We start from the raw sequence: 18,154 nt of genomic DNA on the forward strand, positions 1-18,154 counted from the left end.
AACAGTTAGTAAATATTGAATGTCATAATCCACTAAAAAAATAGATATGATTAAAGGTCCGCTAATCTTGACATGTTTCAAGTTGACATTAAATATAGAAAATAAAAAGGGGTACATTGTTTTTTTATTTTTTGTAAGCTGCCCAGAGTCCCTGAAAGTGAGTGGATGACCATATAAATTCTCTAAATAAGTAAATAAATCTAGAAAATATTGGAGGCATTGTTGGTAGGAAAAAGCTTAACTTGAGGTTTGAAGTGAAGCTGGTTTTGGATGAGGTGGCGTTTCCCTGGAAAGCATAGTTTATAGTTTGGGAATTTTCCAGGAAACCCCAGTTGTCAGTGAATTTCCATGTGATATTTGTGTAACTTACTGCTAGTGCACCAACCATGATCCTTTCCCAACCAGTCTGACCTAACCATAGTTACATGCATCTTGCAATGTTCTTTCCTCTATACTGCCCTTCCGAAATGTCTCAAATAGTATGAGATAACAATGTGCAAGATACAGGGATTACATGATACTTGTACTTAAAGATAGCCACTTGTCAGAAACTTATTGAGAATAATTTAAGATGCTGGTCTTGACCTTAAAACTCCATAGCAACTTAGATCTTTACTATTTGAGGGACTGTGGCTGTCATTATGAACCAGCCTAATTACTTAGACCAGTGTATATCGTCAGTGTTGGAAGTCATACAGTCTTGGTTGCTTCCTAGTGTAAGTCTCAGGCTACAAACTACCGTGTTTCCCCGAAAATACGCCAGGGGCTTATTTTCTTTTGCCCCACGAAATATGCCCTTGGGTTTATTATCAGGGAGGGCTTATTGTTTTGGGGCTGCCGGGCGGCTGCTCCCTTGTGAAGTGCCGGGCACAGCCTCAGGGGCAAAGCAGCCATGAGGTAACCATGCTCACGAGCTGCCGCCCGGCAAATCCCCTCTCCAGCCGGGAAGAGCGCCATTCACTGACCTAGGAGGTAATCCCTAAGGTGCCAAGCCATGTGGCGCTCTGCCCGCTCCCCAGCTCCTGCGGCTTTGCACATTCGGGATACCCCCTAGGTCAGTGCATGGAGCTCTCCCTGGCTGGAGAAGGGGGTTGCGCGAGCGCCTGTTCCGCTCGCAGCTTCACCAAGCCCTTGCCAGGCTCTCCCAGGCCACCGCCGCTGGCTGCTGCTGCTGCTGCCCGCCGCCGCCGCTCCGCTCCGCGCAGCTTCAAAACTCGGGCCGAGTCTTTCAGCATCGGCCGCTCCAGGAGTGCTCTCTATGGTGGGCTGGCTGCCGGACAGGGAGTTTTCCAGCAGCCGGCCCACCATAGAGAGCACTCCTAGAGCGGCCGATGCTGAAAGACTCGGCCCGAGTTTTGAAGTTGCGCGGAGTGGAGCGGGGCGGCGGCGGCTGGCAGCAGCAGCGGGGCGGCGGCGGCGGCGGCGAGCAGCAGCAGCAGCCAGCGGCAGTGGCCTGGGAGAGCCTGGCAAGGGCTTGGTGAAGCTGCGAGCGGAACAGGCGCTCGCGCAACCCCCTTCTCCAGCCGGGCAGAGCTCCATGCACTGACCTAGGGGGTATCCCGAATGTGCCAAGCCGCAGGAGCTGGGGAGCGGGCAGAGCGCCACATGGCTTGGCACTTTGGGGATTACCCCCTAGGTCAGTGAATGGCGCTCTTCCCGGCTGGAGAGGGGATTTGCTGGGCGGCTGCTCGTGGGCATGGTTACCTCATGGCTGCTTCGCCCCTGAGGCTGTGCCCGGCTCTTCGGGAGCCACTTCACAAGGGAGCAGCTGCCCGGCAACTCTCCCCTTCGGCCAGGCAGAACGCCACTCCCCAACCTAGCGGTATCCCGAAGGCAGCAAGCAACGTGAGCGCTCCCCCCCTCCTGCGACTTGGCGCTTTCGGAATAACGCTAGGTCAGTGACCGGTGCTCTGCCTGGCCGGAGGGGGGGTTTATTTTCGGGGGTGGGCTTATATTTTTGCCCACGCGAAAAATGTGGCATGGGTTTAGTTTCGGGACAGGTTGTATTTTCGGGGAAACACGGTACACTCTAAAGAAAATGACAGAAAAGAGTCACCTTATTTTTTTAAATATAAGACACATCACGGTTTTGAAAAGGCAAATTAAAAAAATGTTTTTGCACTCTGCAAACCTCACGAAAATGGGCCCATTTTTGTCAAAAAAGGGCATGGATAGCCTTTAGGAGGCTTATAGAGTGCTTCTGGGGGCTGGGGGGGGGAAATTGAGCAAAAAATGACCCTTTTCTGCTCATTTCTGCCCTCCCCAGCCCCCAGGAGCTCTCTGAAAGCCTCCTACAGGCTCTGCATGGCCATTTTGGTGAAGGTGCGGGGTTTCGGGAGGCAAAAATACTGTATTCAGTGTATAAGACGCACCCAGATTTTCAGCCTCTTTTTGAGGGAAAAGGTACGTCTTATACTCCAAAAAATCCGGTAATTGCCAATTATGCTGATTTTTTTCAAATGGATTACATTGATTTAGTGGGATAATGTTTTATATTTCATGTAATTATTTGAATGGTTCTGAGCTATCTAGACTGCTTATTATACCAAGAGAAATGTGTGGTATAAATTCAATAAATAAATTAAGAAATTAACTGCTTCCTTAGACAAGGCAAACAAAATTTGAGCATCGTCAACAACAAGCAGCTGAAAAATTGCTTAAAAAAGCTTCCAAAGAAGTATACCAACTGCGTGGTCAAAATAAAAAAGAACCTCTTCAGGTGCAGACTTTCCGGTAAACTATTAAGAATGGTTTAAATTATTTTGAAACTATTTAATGATAGTTAATGTCATAATTGAAAAGAACACACCTTTATTTTATTTCTTCTACACATACTATTTCCTTCTGAACATAGACTACATGGAATAAAAAGTGAAAATAAATGAAAACAAAAGACTTTCCATTTATAGTCTGAAGTGATAAAACCCAAATATGAGTAACCACTTTATTGATCACTTGGCATGAGAAAAATTACAGGCTTTCCCTTAATCACATGATTAATAAATATAGATCTAAATTTTTAAGAGTACAGCTCTTCTCAGACATGGTACACTTTCACATTTGACTCTGCTATGCATCTGCTTTTAGATATAAGCAGATAAACTATATAAAATCAAATTCATGTCTATAAGTACTAATGAATCTAACATTTTTGTACATATTTAGCTAATGATATTTTTATGTAAACAAAGAATGTCTACATATGCACACACATAAACTTTCCATATTTATATCCTATGTTTCATGCTAATTTTTCTCCAGAACGATACAATCAGATACTTTAGGCCAAGACTAACTGAGTGATCCTGAGTCACCAAGGAGGCGAAATGTAATACCGGGCTATTCCTGCTCCTAGTTCTATACTATATCTTCTGGTTTTCATACATGCACATATTTGTACACACACCAAAATAAAGATAAACCATTAAAACTATCTGTAGGGAGGGCATTTTGGAATTTTAAGTCTGATTTATTTTTTTATCTTGCCTGAATTCTTGAACTCTAATAGATTATGCTTAATTATGCAAATACATTGGGTGCAGTTTCTGAGGTAATTAAGACAGCATCCAGTGGGACTGTGCAAATATGGGAATGATTGAGGACATCCAAAACACCTGTTTATAATTTTGTCTAGACTAATGTTGCTATCTTAGGATTGATTTTGGGTGAATGATATAATATTCTGCTTGTTTGTTTGGTAAATGAGTTAAACTATGAAATAATTGTACAATATTTTCCCATCTATGACAGGGAGAAGATGGCATTTTTTACAAGGCCAAGGATCAATGTCCCACCTCTGCCAGCTGATGATGTATAATGAAGTATTTATCTGCCTTTTCTTATTTTAAAATGAAGTTATTGAACTACTTAAGTCAGGGGTGTCCAAACTTGGGAACTTTAAGACTTGTGGACTTCAACTCCCAGAATTCCCCAGCCAGCTGGCTGGGGAATTCTGGGAGTTGAAGTCCACAAGTCTTAAAGTTCCCAAGTTTGGACACCCCTGACTTAAGTTTATTTTTTAAAAATATGCAAAGATTATTAATATACACATTTTGTAAAAAAATTAGAAAGGTATACATATATACTGTGTGTATACACACACACAGACACACACACCTCACACACACATAGATACACTTATACACATATATATTTTTACTAGTGACTGCAGCAAGGCTTGGGTTTTCCTTGTTGTGAAACTAATTTCTCAGAAAACAACTTATTTTATATTAAAAAAAGACTATCATGTCAGAAAATGTAAGGGGTGGTTTTTTTTCTCTTTTTTCGCTGTTTATTTTATTTTAAGGGCTGGAAGGCGGAAACAAAGTGAGTTCAGGAAAATTCACTGTATTGTAATTTATTTATAGTAATGTGTTTTCCTTGAAGGAAAATATTTACTTTAAGATGTATTTTAAATGACATAAATTTTGTTACTTGGTGTTTGTCATACAGTAGAATGGAAACATTGAACAGGTTTTGTTTCTGATAGCTGAACTGAAAATACTCTAAATTTATACTTTTTAAATCAGCTTTACTGATTTATATTGCACCATACAATATAATGTACTTCGGGCACTGTCTGTAGCTACACATCATTTGCGATGGGTTTTTTTTTTTTCAAAAAGTGAAAATGTTACTGAAACATTGCAGAGTGTGACTGCATGTTCTTATTGTGCACTAGTAGATTGTTCTTATTTTATTTGTGTCAGGTGTATCTTGTTATTTTAACTAGTTTTTCAGTTTAACGAGGGAAGGAAGAAGGTGACAGATCTTTATTTAGCTGTTGTTTTAGGAAAATATTTCTCTCTGAACTATATGAATAATGTAATATGTGGACAGTTCAACTGTTATGGAAATTAGTCTGGAACTCATTTAGGAAAAACTTCAAATATCATAGGACTGTGATTTCCATACATTTCCTTTTAAGTCTTGCGCCCCAAATTGAATTATTTCACAAAAAAAGCTCAAATTCATGTAGAAAAGGAAGGCAATTGCCTTTCGAACACCAGATTTATTAGATTTTTATCTCCTATAATCTTTAACCAATACATCCGAAAGCCATATGTTATGTCTAGATAGAACCTGTCTGAGGAGGTTGTGACATATAGATTATTGAATTAATGCATCTCAGGAAAAGTGTTATGAATTTTGAGAGTGGTTAATCCTATTATTACATACAATAAAAAATCCAAATCAAAAATATATTTTTTCAGTTTTAAACCAGATACTACTTTTATACATTCAGATTTTCCCATCGTTTAGTGAAAAGCCTTGTTTATTTTAATTAAAGATGGGTCTTTTCAAAATTCCATATCTATACAAAATTTAAGTACATGGACTATTCCTAGAATTAATATTCCACAAAACTGCTACTTCCATGATAATAGCACATTTGTTACCTGTTTTCTTTGTCAAATTCTTAAATGGCCTTTTTTCTTGGTTCATTGCTTTACATTTTTATTATTATAGTTTATTTTTCTTTATGAAAATTATAATGCCAATTTTATAAAGTGGCAACTTCTTCTGCCCTTATGTTTCATGGGAAATTTTAAATACTGTTCCTTCCCAGTACTAATAGTGATTTTATCTATTCAGTGGTGATATTTTAACTCAACATTAAGGAAGAGATGTTAAACATATAAGCTAAAATAGTTCAATATTATCTTTGAAAACAATATACTATTCAGTTGAATGCCATTGCTTGGGAGATAAAAAAATCCTTTTAGGGTTTTTGCTCATAGGTTTTTACAGTTAAGGGTCTGTCACCTTAAATTCCTGAGAAAGCCACTTTTATGTCTTGCAATGTATGCAATGTTGTTTATTATGTTGTTATATTCAGCTTCAGTTACCCAAATAATTATGCTCTTATATAATATAAAATATACCTTGGGGATGTTAATAAGAAATGCAATTTTAACATAGGATACTATAAAATCAAAAATTTGTTTTTGGTTAAAAATCTAACAATGATGTAAAGAAGTGTCAAGCACAGGAAATCAGGAGTCCAGGCAGTTCAAATGAATATAGGTTTATTGTATGCTTATTTTATTTGTGTTTCTCTACAAGAATCTGAACTACTAAGGGTCAAAGCAAATGGTGGTAGGTAAGAGTCAGATGAATTGAAGGTGGGGTGGACTTAGATATCTTGTGAGGAAGAGGGACTTGAGATTGATCCCTCCCTCAGCCTCTTCATCTCCTATAGGAAGCCAGATGACAAAGAAACTTGTTAACCCCCCCCCCCCAAAAAAAAACAGTTTCTATCAAATCTGAAATAGTGTTTTGTGTTAAAATCACGAAACAGTAACCATTAAATTGTATTCTGTAGAGCTGGGCTTTGAGATGGTTGCAGTGTTATAAATCTTACATTGGGCAATTTTTAAAATCCAAATAAAAGAGAGTTCGGCACTGCTGAAAAATAAGAGCCAGTGAATTTACTGGCTTCATATGATGTCTGTAAGCATAGACAATATAAACCCATTCAATTAACAAGATTTTACATGAAATCAAATAATTCATGATGAATGCTGTACACTTTCCCACTAGTTGGCATGATTAAATGAAAATTTGCCATTGTCTTGTAATAAAATTCTTATGGGTGTGATAGCAGATTACAAAAATGTTTGAAAATTTTTATCTCAGAAACATACAGGAATAAATGGGTGGAACTGGATTAGAAAGATAATGAAAAAATAGGTGATCAAATGCTTAAAATGTTAAAATTCTTAAATATTGTTTTATATATTAGCTGCTATCATGGATTAATCTTATATTGCTGCATAATTCAATATATTTGGCCTCTAATGCAGCAGTCCGTAATCTTTCTGGCTCGTTGGACTGGTGGAGGCAGCGGTGGCGGGATGGGGAGAGATGGGATGGTTTTGTGTGCATGTGTGCTGCTTTCACAACTGAAGCTTCATATGCATGTGCGCACGTGCTCGCCCACCCCTTCTGCAGCCTGATTCAGGCCGGTGAGTCAGGGGTTGGGAACCCCTGCTCTAATCCATTTGAAAAACATATCTGACAAAGGGGCTTTTTTTACCCAGTCTGAAGAAAAAATATTACTTCTGATATGAAGCACTTGTCACCTGTGTTGTACTTATTGTTTATGATAAAAAGCAGTCAATATAAATATTTTGTCATCTGTTAAGTCGAATTGTGACCAGCTTCTGTGTGTATTATGGATGGAATACATGGTATTTGGACAGAAAATGTGTTTTGGGATCCCAAATAGAAAGTTAATAGTAGATAATAGTTGTAGTGACTATGCAGTATACATTCAGTATTTGTTTGGGGGGGAATAAGAACATGACTGCCCACATTAATACTATTACAGTATGTTATACTCTACAGTATTCATTCCTTAATGTTGTCATTGTTTCTGAATGATTGTCATTTGTATTTGAAAAGTATTCTGTGAAATTAATAAAAAATATACTTGCTATAAAGTCTTCATGTGCATTTATTTTACAGTTAACTAGCATAATGTTAGCTTATGTTTATACATTATGAGTTTGCAAAATCCAAAACACAAGATCTTATAAAGACTTTTACTTGTTTTGGATTAGCTACATTAAAATTTTATAGTTTTTATTCAAAGTGTACATTACATCTTGTGACATTGACTAACCTATACAGTACATACATACATATATATGGTTACATTGCTTATAAAATACTTTCTGCATAATGTTCTTATGTCCATTTTTACAATGTCAGCCATTCTGCCTTCGAAAGCCATTTATAGTTTTTTAAATTGATTGGTAAGTAAAGGTAGGGATGAAGGAATTTGCGATTATCATAGCATCCTCATGGTCACATGATCAAAATCCAGGTAATTGGCAACTGACATACATTTATGATGGTTGCAGCATCCTGGAATCACATGACCTCGATTTGTGACTTTCCCAATTCGTTTCCAATAAGCATGTCAATGCGTTAATTGTTTGCTAGCTGAGCTGAAAGAGTTACTGCGCAGGTCATAGGTCCTTATCAGCAATGATTTACTGCGCATGCTTCTTAATACATCACACACATTCCAGAGACTTTCTTCCCTTTTGATCTTTGTTCGTCTGCCAAGAAGGTGGGCGACAAACTGCTCTTGCCAAAATGTAACAATTAGATAGATTGTTTATTTTCTTATTTTCATATTAAAAGTTTGTTTTCATTAGAACATGTTCTCGGGTTTTTATTTTCGCTTTCTTGAAGATATACTGTTTGGGAAAGCCGTCGGTCTAAGACCTCATTAGCTCAGGGTGAATTTTCCCCTGACAAAGCAGTCAATGGCAAGATTTGATTAACAACTGCATAATTCACTTAACAACTACAGTGATTTGCATAACAACTGTGGCAAAAAAGTTGTAAAATTGGGCAAGACCCACTTAACATCAGCTTTGCTTAGCAAAGGAAATGCTGGTCTGAATCGTGGTTGTAAGTCAAAGAGTACCTTTAGCGTAGGATTAGAATGTATTGGAATTGGGATGAACTTGGTGTTTGTTCCTCCCAAGCTTGTAGCCCTTCCCTGGGACCTGTAATTGGATTGACCTGAAGGTGTTGCTAGTAAGCACATTATCTGTAACGAAGCTTTGCTCATGCATCATCTGGTGGTAAAAAGGCATACCAAGAATGCATTACCAAAACCTGACTGAATGAAGGTGGGGATGTTGGTCCGTCATCTTGGAGCACTTTTTAGGATAACAATTTTCCTTCTGGAAAGGAGCAGCTGCAAAGCTTTCCCCTGGCTGCTAGGACCAGTTATCACTGGTTATCACTAATAAAGTCCTGTTTCACTTGAGTCTTGACTCCACTTGGGCAGGATCTATAGTAGCAATTGGGACAATCACCTGCCAAGTTATGTGGACTTTTTTCTCCCTGTAACTTCTGAGAAAGTGGATATGGTACTCACCAGGATGACCTCTACAGTCTGTGGTCTAGACCAGTGTTTCCCAACCTTGGCGACTTGAAGTCCACAGGACTTAAAGTCGCCAAGGTTGGGAAACACTGGTCTAGACCCTTGTCCTTCGTGTCTTTTGGGCATAATGGAGAGTTATTCTGTGGATTTAGAAAATTGACAACAGTTCTTTGTGAGACGGGTTATGGCTGGAAGACTTGAAGGAAGCTGCTGGATCCAAAAAGTTCTCCAACTGCTCTTTGTTAACAAAAACTGTTGAGGGTGAGGGATCAATTACAGAGTGCCATAGATAAACCAGATTATCTGGACTATTATCAGAGTTTGGGCATGAATCCTTGGCAAGGAGATAGACAAAGCATCTAGAAATTATTTTAAAATGTGTGTAAATTATTTAGTTTTTCAAAAATGCTATTTAAAAGGGCTGGCAGTCCACAAAAACATATATAACCTTTAAAGCTATCTGAAGACTCCCATCACTGAAAATCAATACAAGAATTTTTCATTTTTGCTTCAAATTTGGGGGGGGGGTTGTTTGCATTTTAAATGTCTATGGAGATTCTCAGTCATTCAGGTCCTTCTTGTCCCAAAGATGATTTTTCAAGAGTCAACTGGACTTTCTGGTTTTTCTTGAACACATTTCGCTTCTCATCCATTAAGCTTTTCAGCTCTTGCTTTTGCATTTTAAGTTGAATCCATTTAAAAATATTCTCTAAGCACTCCCAGAATGAAAATATCCCCACTCACCTTTAACATATTAAAATACAAGTAGGTGCATTGTGGCCTTAGTCCGGTTTTTGAAATATATGTGCACAGGAAATATGAGGTGTTCATCTAAAACAGAAACTATATATAGTCAACTGCAGAATTATGGAATAGATTTGCAAATGCATGTTTGGATATGATTGCTGGTGCTTCAGGTATGCTGATAGTGGTGCCCCTCATCCCCAAGTGTTGAAAAAGCCTCTTAGTCATCAGGAAAGCATAGCTTTGATGATTATCTAACACATTCCATATAGAAAAAATAACTTGGTTATCAACTTTTGGACATCTACATCAGTGGATAACGATTTACTACCAGTTTGCTCGTGCTCGTGTGTGCAATGCTTCTGCATGCGCAGAAGCATCCAGGGAGAGCCTCCCGCCGCCACTACAACAGGTTCAGCCAAATTGGGAGCAACCCACCTCTGATCTACATTTGCTTTCTATGCAGGGACAGTCAAATCGTGCTCTCCAGAAGTTTGTAGTACAATGACTGTGAGCCTAATCATTATGCTTAGTATATTAAGTTGATACTTCCTGAAATGGAAGATAAAAATATAAAGAAAACAAAGGGACATTCTCAATGATACATGAAACTTTTTTCTGAGCAATGCTGAGCTATACCTTGACAGAGTAATTTGGCATTTGAGAGGTGCATCCAATGTTCTCCTTTTATACCCTGAATCATGCTTTTGCTTTCCTAAGTTTACGTATTTCAGCTTAGTTGTGGTAAAAATAATTGCTCAAAATATCTTCCAAGGTGTTATGGTAACTACTTTTATGGTTATATCATAGGTTAAAATATCCTAGGGGGAAAAAATCAAATACCACATCAGTTTTCTATAGACCCCATAAACTAAGGCTGCTATTACAGGATCCAATCTGAATTGGTCACTGTTGTGGCATGCCAGCTGCCAGTGGAGCTGGTGGCAGACTTGGACAATGAGGAGGTTGGGGAAGAACTTGGGCCAGTCCTGAAGTCTGAGGAAGGCTCTGATGGCTACTCTGGGTGGGATGTAGAGATAGAGCCAGGGCTGTCTGACATTTCCCAGCTACCTTCAGAGGTGGAGGTACAGTAAATGGGGAGGAAGAACAGCTGGGGCCTGTTCCAGATGCACGCATGCGCAGAACTATCAGGAGAGGAGAACAACTGAGGACAAAGAACCAACTCAGGAAGAAAGGCACACGTGGACGCTGAATGACCTCTCCCTGGCTGGGGAATAACTAGAAGGAAAGGGAAGAGGTGGTTGCAGGAGACAACTGTTTGGATTTCTTTCGGAAGATTTGCTCATTGTGGTTCGTGCCTCAGAGACTGCTTCCCAGAACTTAATATACAGCCTTGCGGCTGGAATCTCCTGGCCTGGCAATTATCTCAAGGAACTGATAAGGTTTGTTACTGCAGTTAACCCTTTGAAGGATTATTGCCTGGACCTTTCGGTGTGTGAATGCCATTAATTCACAGTAGCTAATAAAGGGGATTTTCGGGACAAGGAGTCTGTTTATAGGTTCTGACTGTCAGAACAGTCACCTAGGATGAAAGATTTATTCCAAGCTTTCAGACTCATGCTAGAGCTCATTCTTGAGGAACTTTTCTTTTTCCAGGGATGGACTCCAGTACGAGCCTGAAAACTTGGAAGAATAAATATTTGGTCCCGGTGAGTGACTCAGATTGGATCCTACAACATTATCATAGGACATGTATCTTTGCCTTCTTTCCTAATGCTGCTATTGCAAATGTTCTGCACATTTTGCACTTTACTTTTCACTGTCCCAGTGGTGACAATTTTGCTACTTCCGAACACATAATAGCCCATGTTTTTTTAGTAGTCCAGGAAAAAAATGATGCAAGACTAAGGTATTACAACTATCTTCTTAAATATAAAACATCAAAAATTGGAAAATCCAGCAAATTTATCAGTACTTAGAAATGAACAAGGTGATCTCTAGAAGCCAGAATGAGTGTGTAAAAATAAGTCATATCAAACAAACCTTATTGTCTTCTTTAATGAAGTGACTAATTTATTGGACCAAGTGTTCTGACCCAGCAGAAGCAAGAAACAGAGTCCTTGTCACGAAAACCCCCTCTTTATTTACTTCTTGTGAATTAATTGCATTCACCTACTGAAAAGTCCAGGCAATAGTCCTTCAAGGAGTTAACTGCCGTAACCGACCTTATCTGGCACAAAACACAATGAGCAAAATCTTCAGAAATATGAACTGTTGTTTCCTACGACAACCACTCCCCTTTCCTTCTATTTATCACCCAGCCAGGGAGGGGCCATTCAGCGTCCACATGTACTTTGCTTCCCGAATCAATTCCTCATCCTCCATTGTTCACCTCTCCTAACTGCTCTGTGCATATGTGCATCTGGAACAGGTCCCAGCTGTTCTTCCTCACTCATATCAGCCTCCAAAGGCGGCTGCCTCTCCAGTGGCTGGGAAATGTTGGACAGAGTCTTCTCCAGACTCCAGAACTGTCCCAGGTTCCCCCCCAACCTCCTCATCATCCGAGTCTGTTGTCAGCTCCGCTGGCAGCTGGCGGGCCACAACACCAGGAAATACTGTGGAAATAGTACAGACTTCAGTAAAATGTTTGATAAAGAAGACTACAGCCTACTTCTTGGGAAGATAGAACAATGTGGGATAAACTGTACCAGCACCAAATGGATTTAACTGACCAACTACACTACACATGTGTGTAGTCCTCAATGGAACTACATCTACATGGAGGGAAGCATACAATGGGGTACCTCAAAGTTCTGTCTTGGCTTCAGTGCGCTTCAAAATTTTCATATATGGCCCATATGAAGGGATTGAAATTTATGGAAGGAATTGCCAACATTTTGAAAGATTCAGAAGGGTTTTGACAGAAGAGCACTGGGCTCTATCCAACAAGATGCAGTGGTGAGAAAATAAGGTCTTATACTTAGGCAGGAAAAACTAAATGCACAAATACAGGTTAGGTTGTACCTGGCTCAATATAATGCCTGTGAGAGGGGTCTAGATGTCCTGGTGAACTACCATTTAAGTATGAGCAGTATGCTGCAGCCACCAAAAAAGCCAACACAGCCCTAAGCTGCATCAATAGGGATAGCATCAAAATGACAGGAAGTGATAGCACCACTCTATACTGAATTAGTGATACCACCTTGAAATACTGTATCTAGTTCTGGTCACCACTATACCAAAAAGATGCTGAGTTCCTACAAAGGATGCAGAGAAGAGCAACAAAGATGATAAGGGCTCTGGAGGCTAACTTGTGAGATGAATGGCTAAGATAAGTAAGTACATTTAGCCTAATGCAAAATGGCTTAGGGAAGAAGTAATAGCAGTCTTCCAGTACTTGAAGACTGTCACAGGGAAGTATGGGTCAATTTATTATCCCTAGTATCTGGGGGCATGACAAGAAGCAACAGGTGGAAGCTCACAAGAGGGAGATGCAATCTGGAAATAAGGACAAATTTCCTGAAAGTGAGAATAGTTAATCAATGGAACCGTTTGCCTCCCAGAGTATGGATTCTAGACCAGAAGACCTCCAGGGTTCCTTCAAGTCCTATGATTCTATATTTCTATGAAATCTCAGTAAAATACAAATACTTTATTTCTCTTTTTTGCATTTGTCATGAATCAGTCCTAAATAAAGTTGTTTAATAGCTACTGTTTTATTATTTTAAGCATTGAAAATTGATTTGTTCTGGTTAGGAATACTTTTTAATTGAAAGCCCTTCCTCCCTCCCTCCCTCCCTTCTTTCTTTCTTCCCTTCAGAGGAAGGGAAGCCAGCTCTGAAGATGTAGGAATATTTGCTTAATCCTGAAGGAGCTCAGTTCCTGCCCGTCTGCCTGCCTCTCTAGCAGTTCTCTAATGTGGCATGCGGTCATGTGACTAGCTGCTTCCTCTGTATGACATCATTGCCTTTGCAGACATACCAGCGAAGAAAAGATGCTGTCAGGATCTTTAGAGCAGAACTAAATGATGTTGCATTGCGGGTAAGAGAAGACCATGCTCTGTTCCATTATTTTTTATAAGCTTTTCATGAGCATCGTTCTGAAATCAACCATTGTCAAAGGAGGGCTTTAAAAATAAATCCTAATTATAAAAGGCCTCTACAAATCAGAAGCCGGCAGGTGCAGAGGCTGTTTGATGGGTCGCCAGACATTCAGATGAGAAGTTTAAAAATAATGCTGTCAAATGGGGTCTTAAAGCTGACAAAAACAACCAATTGTCAATGCCTATTATGTGACCTTTTTAGTATGCAGGAAGCTGTATTTTCATTCTGTCCAAACAGCTGGGGAGAAACAGTTGTGTTCAGATACATGAACTGGCTCTTTGCAGGATATCGGAGAATATTTGTTTTAAAGGGAACATAACTAAATTTCTGGCATAATTCATGTGGAAATTCTGTTTCATTTGTTCTTAGGGAGCTTACTGGGGGGAAAAAATCTTCAGTTGAATTGCTTGCCTAAGGAAGTGTTAAATTGCCTATGTCATTATTTTTCCCTTGTAGTAGGTAAGAAGTGTGTTCCACAATCAGTTTATGTGAAAGGAAATACTTATCAAGATACTTACGGATATTTTTACAATGGGTTGAAGAATGGGATAATAACGTAACCTAGTATTTGGTAGAATGGATCGAATAAAGAATAACTGCAAGAAAGTAGTAAGAGTTCTCAATTTTTGTACCATTCAAAATGCCATGGTGAAATCTATCTGCATAAAGAGAAAGTATTACTTGTGGTTCAGTTAAAAAGACAGGCAGTTATCTAATAATTTTGTCTATTTTGTTGAAACAGAATGTTCAGCTATACAGCTCTGAGCGCTGATTTTTTCTACTGCAAGCAAAAAATGACTATGCTTTATTTCCTCTTCCAAAAACTTCGATGGTTTAAGATGTCAAGCAGAGTAAAATTCAAACAAATTTAAAAATCTTAAATCACAGATTTAAAAAATAATTTTCATTTCTATTACCAAAAATGTTGCATTGTCTAATATTGGATAGCTGAAACAGATCATGTGTCATCCCCCCACCGACAAATTCCTTTTTATAAAAAAAGATTGTATTATCCTATGTAAGCCTAGGATTGCTCTCAATCATGATATTACCTGAGGTAGTTACAATTTTCATTCACCTCCACACACGGAAGATTGCTGTTTTGCATATGCTGTAGGCCACATGGCAAAGAAGATAATTTGAGTTAGTTGACAAACAAAAGTTGTATTTATTTTTAAGCATATACCTGAAACATATTTAATCAATTGTTTAAGAAAATAACTACCGTATTTAAGGAATTCCACAATAACTCAGTCTGTAAAATTACACAATCATTAATCTGATGTAACCACTCAGGAGTAACTATGCTTTAATAAATCCACAGAGGTATTAAATGAACATTAAAACAGCAGGAATAATAAAAGTAGTATTATCTTTATATTGAAAAAAAACTTTAATTTATTGTACCTCATACCATTTGATGAATTTTCTGAACTTTCCTGTGGATTGATTTTCTATTTGGTGTTATGTTATTGTGATGTAAGCAAAATTTAAGAAGAATGGAAAATTTACATAACTTTAAGGAAGGTTCAACTATTGGCTAGGTAAAGAAGCATACTAGTTGCCTTTAGAAAAAGTATCTTTGGGACAACCATGACCTGGATGATTGAGAATCTCCATAGACATCTTTCTAATGCCATTGGTCAGGCACACGATTATCTCTTCAATCTCTTATTAAATATATTAGCCATTGTTAATAGTTTACCAAGGATTAGTCTGGATATTGTTTTTTTTTAAATTAATTGGCTGTTGGAAAATTCTTGTCCTCATCTTTCAAGTTCTTATTGAGTCACTAAACCTGTATGTGAGGCATGCTTTATAGCAGCAGCCCCCAATCCTTTGGGCATCAGAAGATTGAGAAAAACCCTGATAAAGCTTTTTCCACAGAGGGGATGTGATTTTGCGTGCTGCCTGCATCCTGTGGATGGGGTTTCACTTGACTGCGCAGCCCAGTTGCTGGCATGCCGCAGCCTGGTGCCAGTCCATGGATTGGGTGTTGGGGACCCCTACTTTATCATATTGCAAGTAATTTCTTCTTTGCAGGAAAGGGCTTGATGAGTATGATGGTGTAAGCATGATGTAAAAGAAATGCTAATGGCTTAATTTTGAATATACAACCTTGCTCCTTTGTTTTTCATTGTCTAGGTTCTAATATGGTTAATGCAGGAAATATGAATGGTTCTGGAAATCTGATGGATTTTTTGGATGAACCTTTTCCTGATGTTGGCACTTATGAAGACTTTCATACCATTGATTGGTTAAGGGAGAAATCTCGGGATACAGACAGACATAGAAAGGTAAATAAAAGATAAACACTTGGCATATCTGTTTAAAGTGATTGCTTTTTAATTTTACTCCATTAATAATTATAAGCCTGAAATACAGGTAGTCCATGACTTAGAACAGTTCATTTAGTGACAACAGCACTGAAAAAAGTGACATAACCATTTTTTCACACTTAAGACCACTGCAGCATTCCCATGATCAAAATTCAGATGCTTGGCAACTGACTCATAGTTATGAGTGTTGCTGTGTTGCAGGGTCATGTGATCACCTTTTGTGACCTTCTGACAAGCAAAATCAATCGGTAAGCCAGATTCGCTTATCAATCATGTTACTAATTTAACAATTGCAGTAATTGACTTAACAAGTGTGGCAAGAAAGGTGGTAAAATGGGACAAAATTAACTTAACAAATGTTTCGCTTAGCAACAGAACGTTTGGACTTAATTATGGTCATACGTTGAGGACTACCTATATAGCAATACAATGGAAAACTGATTTAAGGAACTGATATGACAAGGAACATGTATTTCCAGTTTCACTTCTAGATGAGTTTGAATGCTCGACTTGGTCATTCTCACGAATAATGGTTTTTAGATTTCTGGCTTATTGATTCTTTGCCTTCTAAGTAAAAGGCTTAAAAACAATTGAAATAAAACCTTATCAAACATTAGTGTAAGGAGTGTTAGAGATGACATTATAGATGTATTGTTAAGGAAATCAACATGCATATTCTTTTCTATACAGATAATGCTGTTGCTAAATAAGGACAGAATTATTTGCAGCGATCATTAAATAACTGTATGGTGCAACAAGGAGTATAGATCAGAAATTAATGTATCAGAAACCAAGGTAGTTGTGAAGTGAACAAACGCAATATATACATAAATGTTAAAAATAAAAAAATAGGTGCAGTGCATTCAGAAAATATTCAGACCCCATTCACTTTTGTCAATTTTGTTAGGCTGCAGCCCGATTCTACAGTTGTTGAAATTCATTTTTTTTTTCATTAATCTACATTCAGTACTCCATAATGACAAAGTGAAAACAGAATTTTAGAAATGTCTGGAAATTTATTAAAAAGAAATAACTGAAATGTTGGCATAAGTATTCAGGCCCTTCACTTAGTACTTTGTTGAAGCCTCTTTGGCAGCAATTACAGTCTCAAGACTTTTGAGGAACAATGTGACAAGCTTTGCATATCTGGATTGGGGAATTTTTTTGCCAATCTTCCTCGCAAATCCTCTCCAACTCAGTCAGATTGGATGGTGACTCAATGGACAGCCATTTTCAGGTCCCTCCAGAGATGTTCAATAGGGTTCAAGTCAGAGTTCTGGTTGGGCCACTCTAGGAAATTTAAAGAATTGTCCCTAAGCCGCTCCTGTGTTGTCTTGGCTCTATGCTTAGGATTGTCGTCAGGTTGGAAAGTGAGCCTTCTGAGGTCCTGAGTGCTGTGAAACAGGTTTTCATTGAGGATATCCCTGTGCTTTGTTCCATTCAGCTTTCCCTCAACCCTGACCAGTCTCCCAGTCCCTGCTGCTGAAAAACACCCCCACTGCCACCACTGGGATGGCATTGGGCAGGTAATGAGCAATCTCTGGTTTCCTTTAGACATAATGTTTAGAATTGAGACCAAACAGTTCAATCTTGGTTTTATCAGACCAGAAAATCTTGTTACTCACAGTCTGGTCCTCCAGGTGGTGTTTTTCCCCCCCAAACTCCAAGTGGGCTTTCAAGCGTTTTGCACTTAAAGAAAAAGTCCTAATCTTTTCCTTTTAAAAGTTGCAGATTTTCTTGAAGGTCGTCTTTCAGTTGTGTTGAGAGATTTATATTTAAACCATCATAATAAGAGTTGGTGTCAGGTTTATATTCCAAAATTGCAGTTGACTCCTCTGCATTTTCAGTTAGTTGTGAAGATGCCTCAGTAGTTTGGCAACTTTCTACAAGTGTTTGCATCTCTAAAGTAATTTGAGAAAAAAAAATATCATCCTTGGAGCACAGCTGATCTACAAACTGGTGAATTTTAATTTTCAAAATTTTCCAATACATCTCTAATAAGTTGCTCCTCCATCTTGACTCACTCTTTGATCAAGGAGTAGCTTTTTTATAAGTCATTTAAAAATTGCTAGCTGTTCAGGAATCATAAAAATCAGAAA

The 18,154-nt window shown here is 38.6% G+C and overlaps 2 protein-coding genes across 3 annotated transcripts in view; both read left to right on the forward strand.

Moving 5' to 3' along the window:
- Positions 1 to 3,887, forward strand: part of WWC3 (WWC family member 3) — an 89,540-nt gene extending 85,653 nt beyond the window's left edge. For both annotated transcript variants that reach the window (XM_081946817.1, XM_081946818.1), the window contains exons 22-23: positions 2,606 to 2,733; positions 3,751 to 3,887. In XM_081946817.1, coding sequence (XP_081802943.1) covers positions 2,606 to 2,733; positions 3,751 to 3,817 — 195 coding nt within the window. In that variant the 3' untranslated portion in view covers positions 3,818 to 3,887. The remainder of the gene's footprint in view (positions 1 to 2,605; positions 2,734 to 3,750) is intronic.
- A 9,699-nt stretch (positions 3,888 to 13,586) lies between these two features.
- CLCN4 (chloride voltage-gated channel 4) overlaps positions 13,587 to 18,154 on the forward strand; it is a 37,665-nt gene continuing 33,097 nt past the window's right edge. The window contains exons 1-2 of the mRNA XM_081948742.1: positions 13,587 to 13,654; positions 15,862 to 16,013. Of these exons, the coding sequence (XP_081804868.1) occupies positions 15,870 to 16,013 (144 nt within the window). The 5' untranslated portion in view covers positions 13,587 to 13,654; positions 15,862 to 15,869. The remainder of the gene's footprint in view (positions 13,655 to 15,861; positions 16,014 to 18,154) is intronic.

This window comes from Natrix helvetica (genome assembly GCF_964273705.1).
Source record: "Natrix helvetica genome assembly, chromosome: 3".
NCBI classification, from domain to species: Eukaryota; Metazoa; Chordata; class Lepidosauria; order Squamata; family Natricidae; genus Natrix; species Natrix helvetica.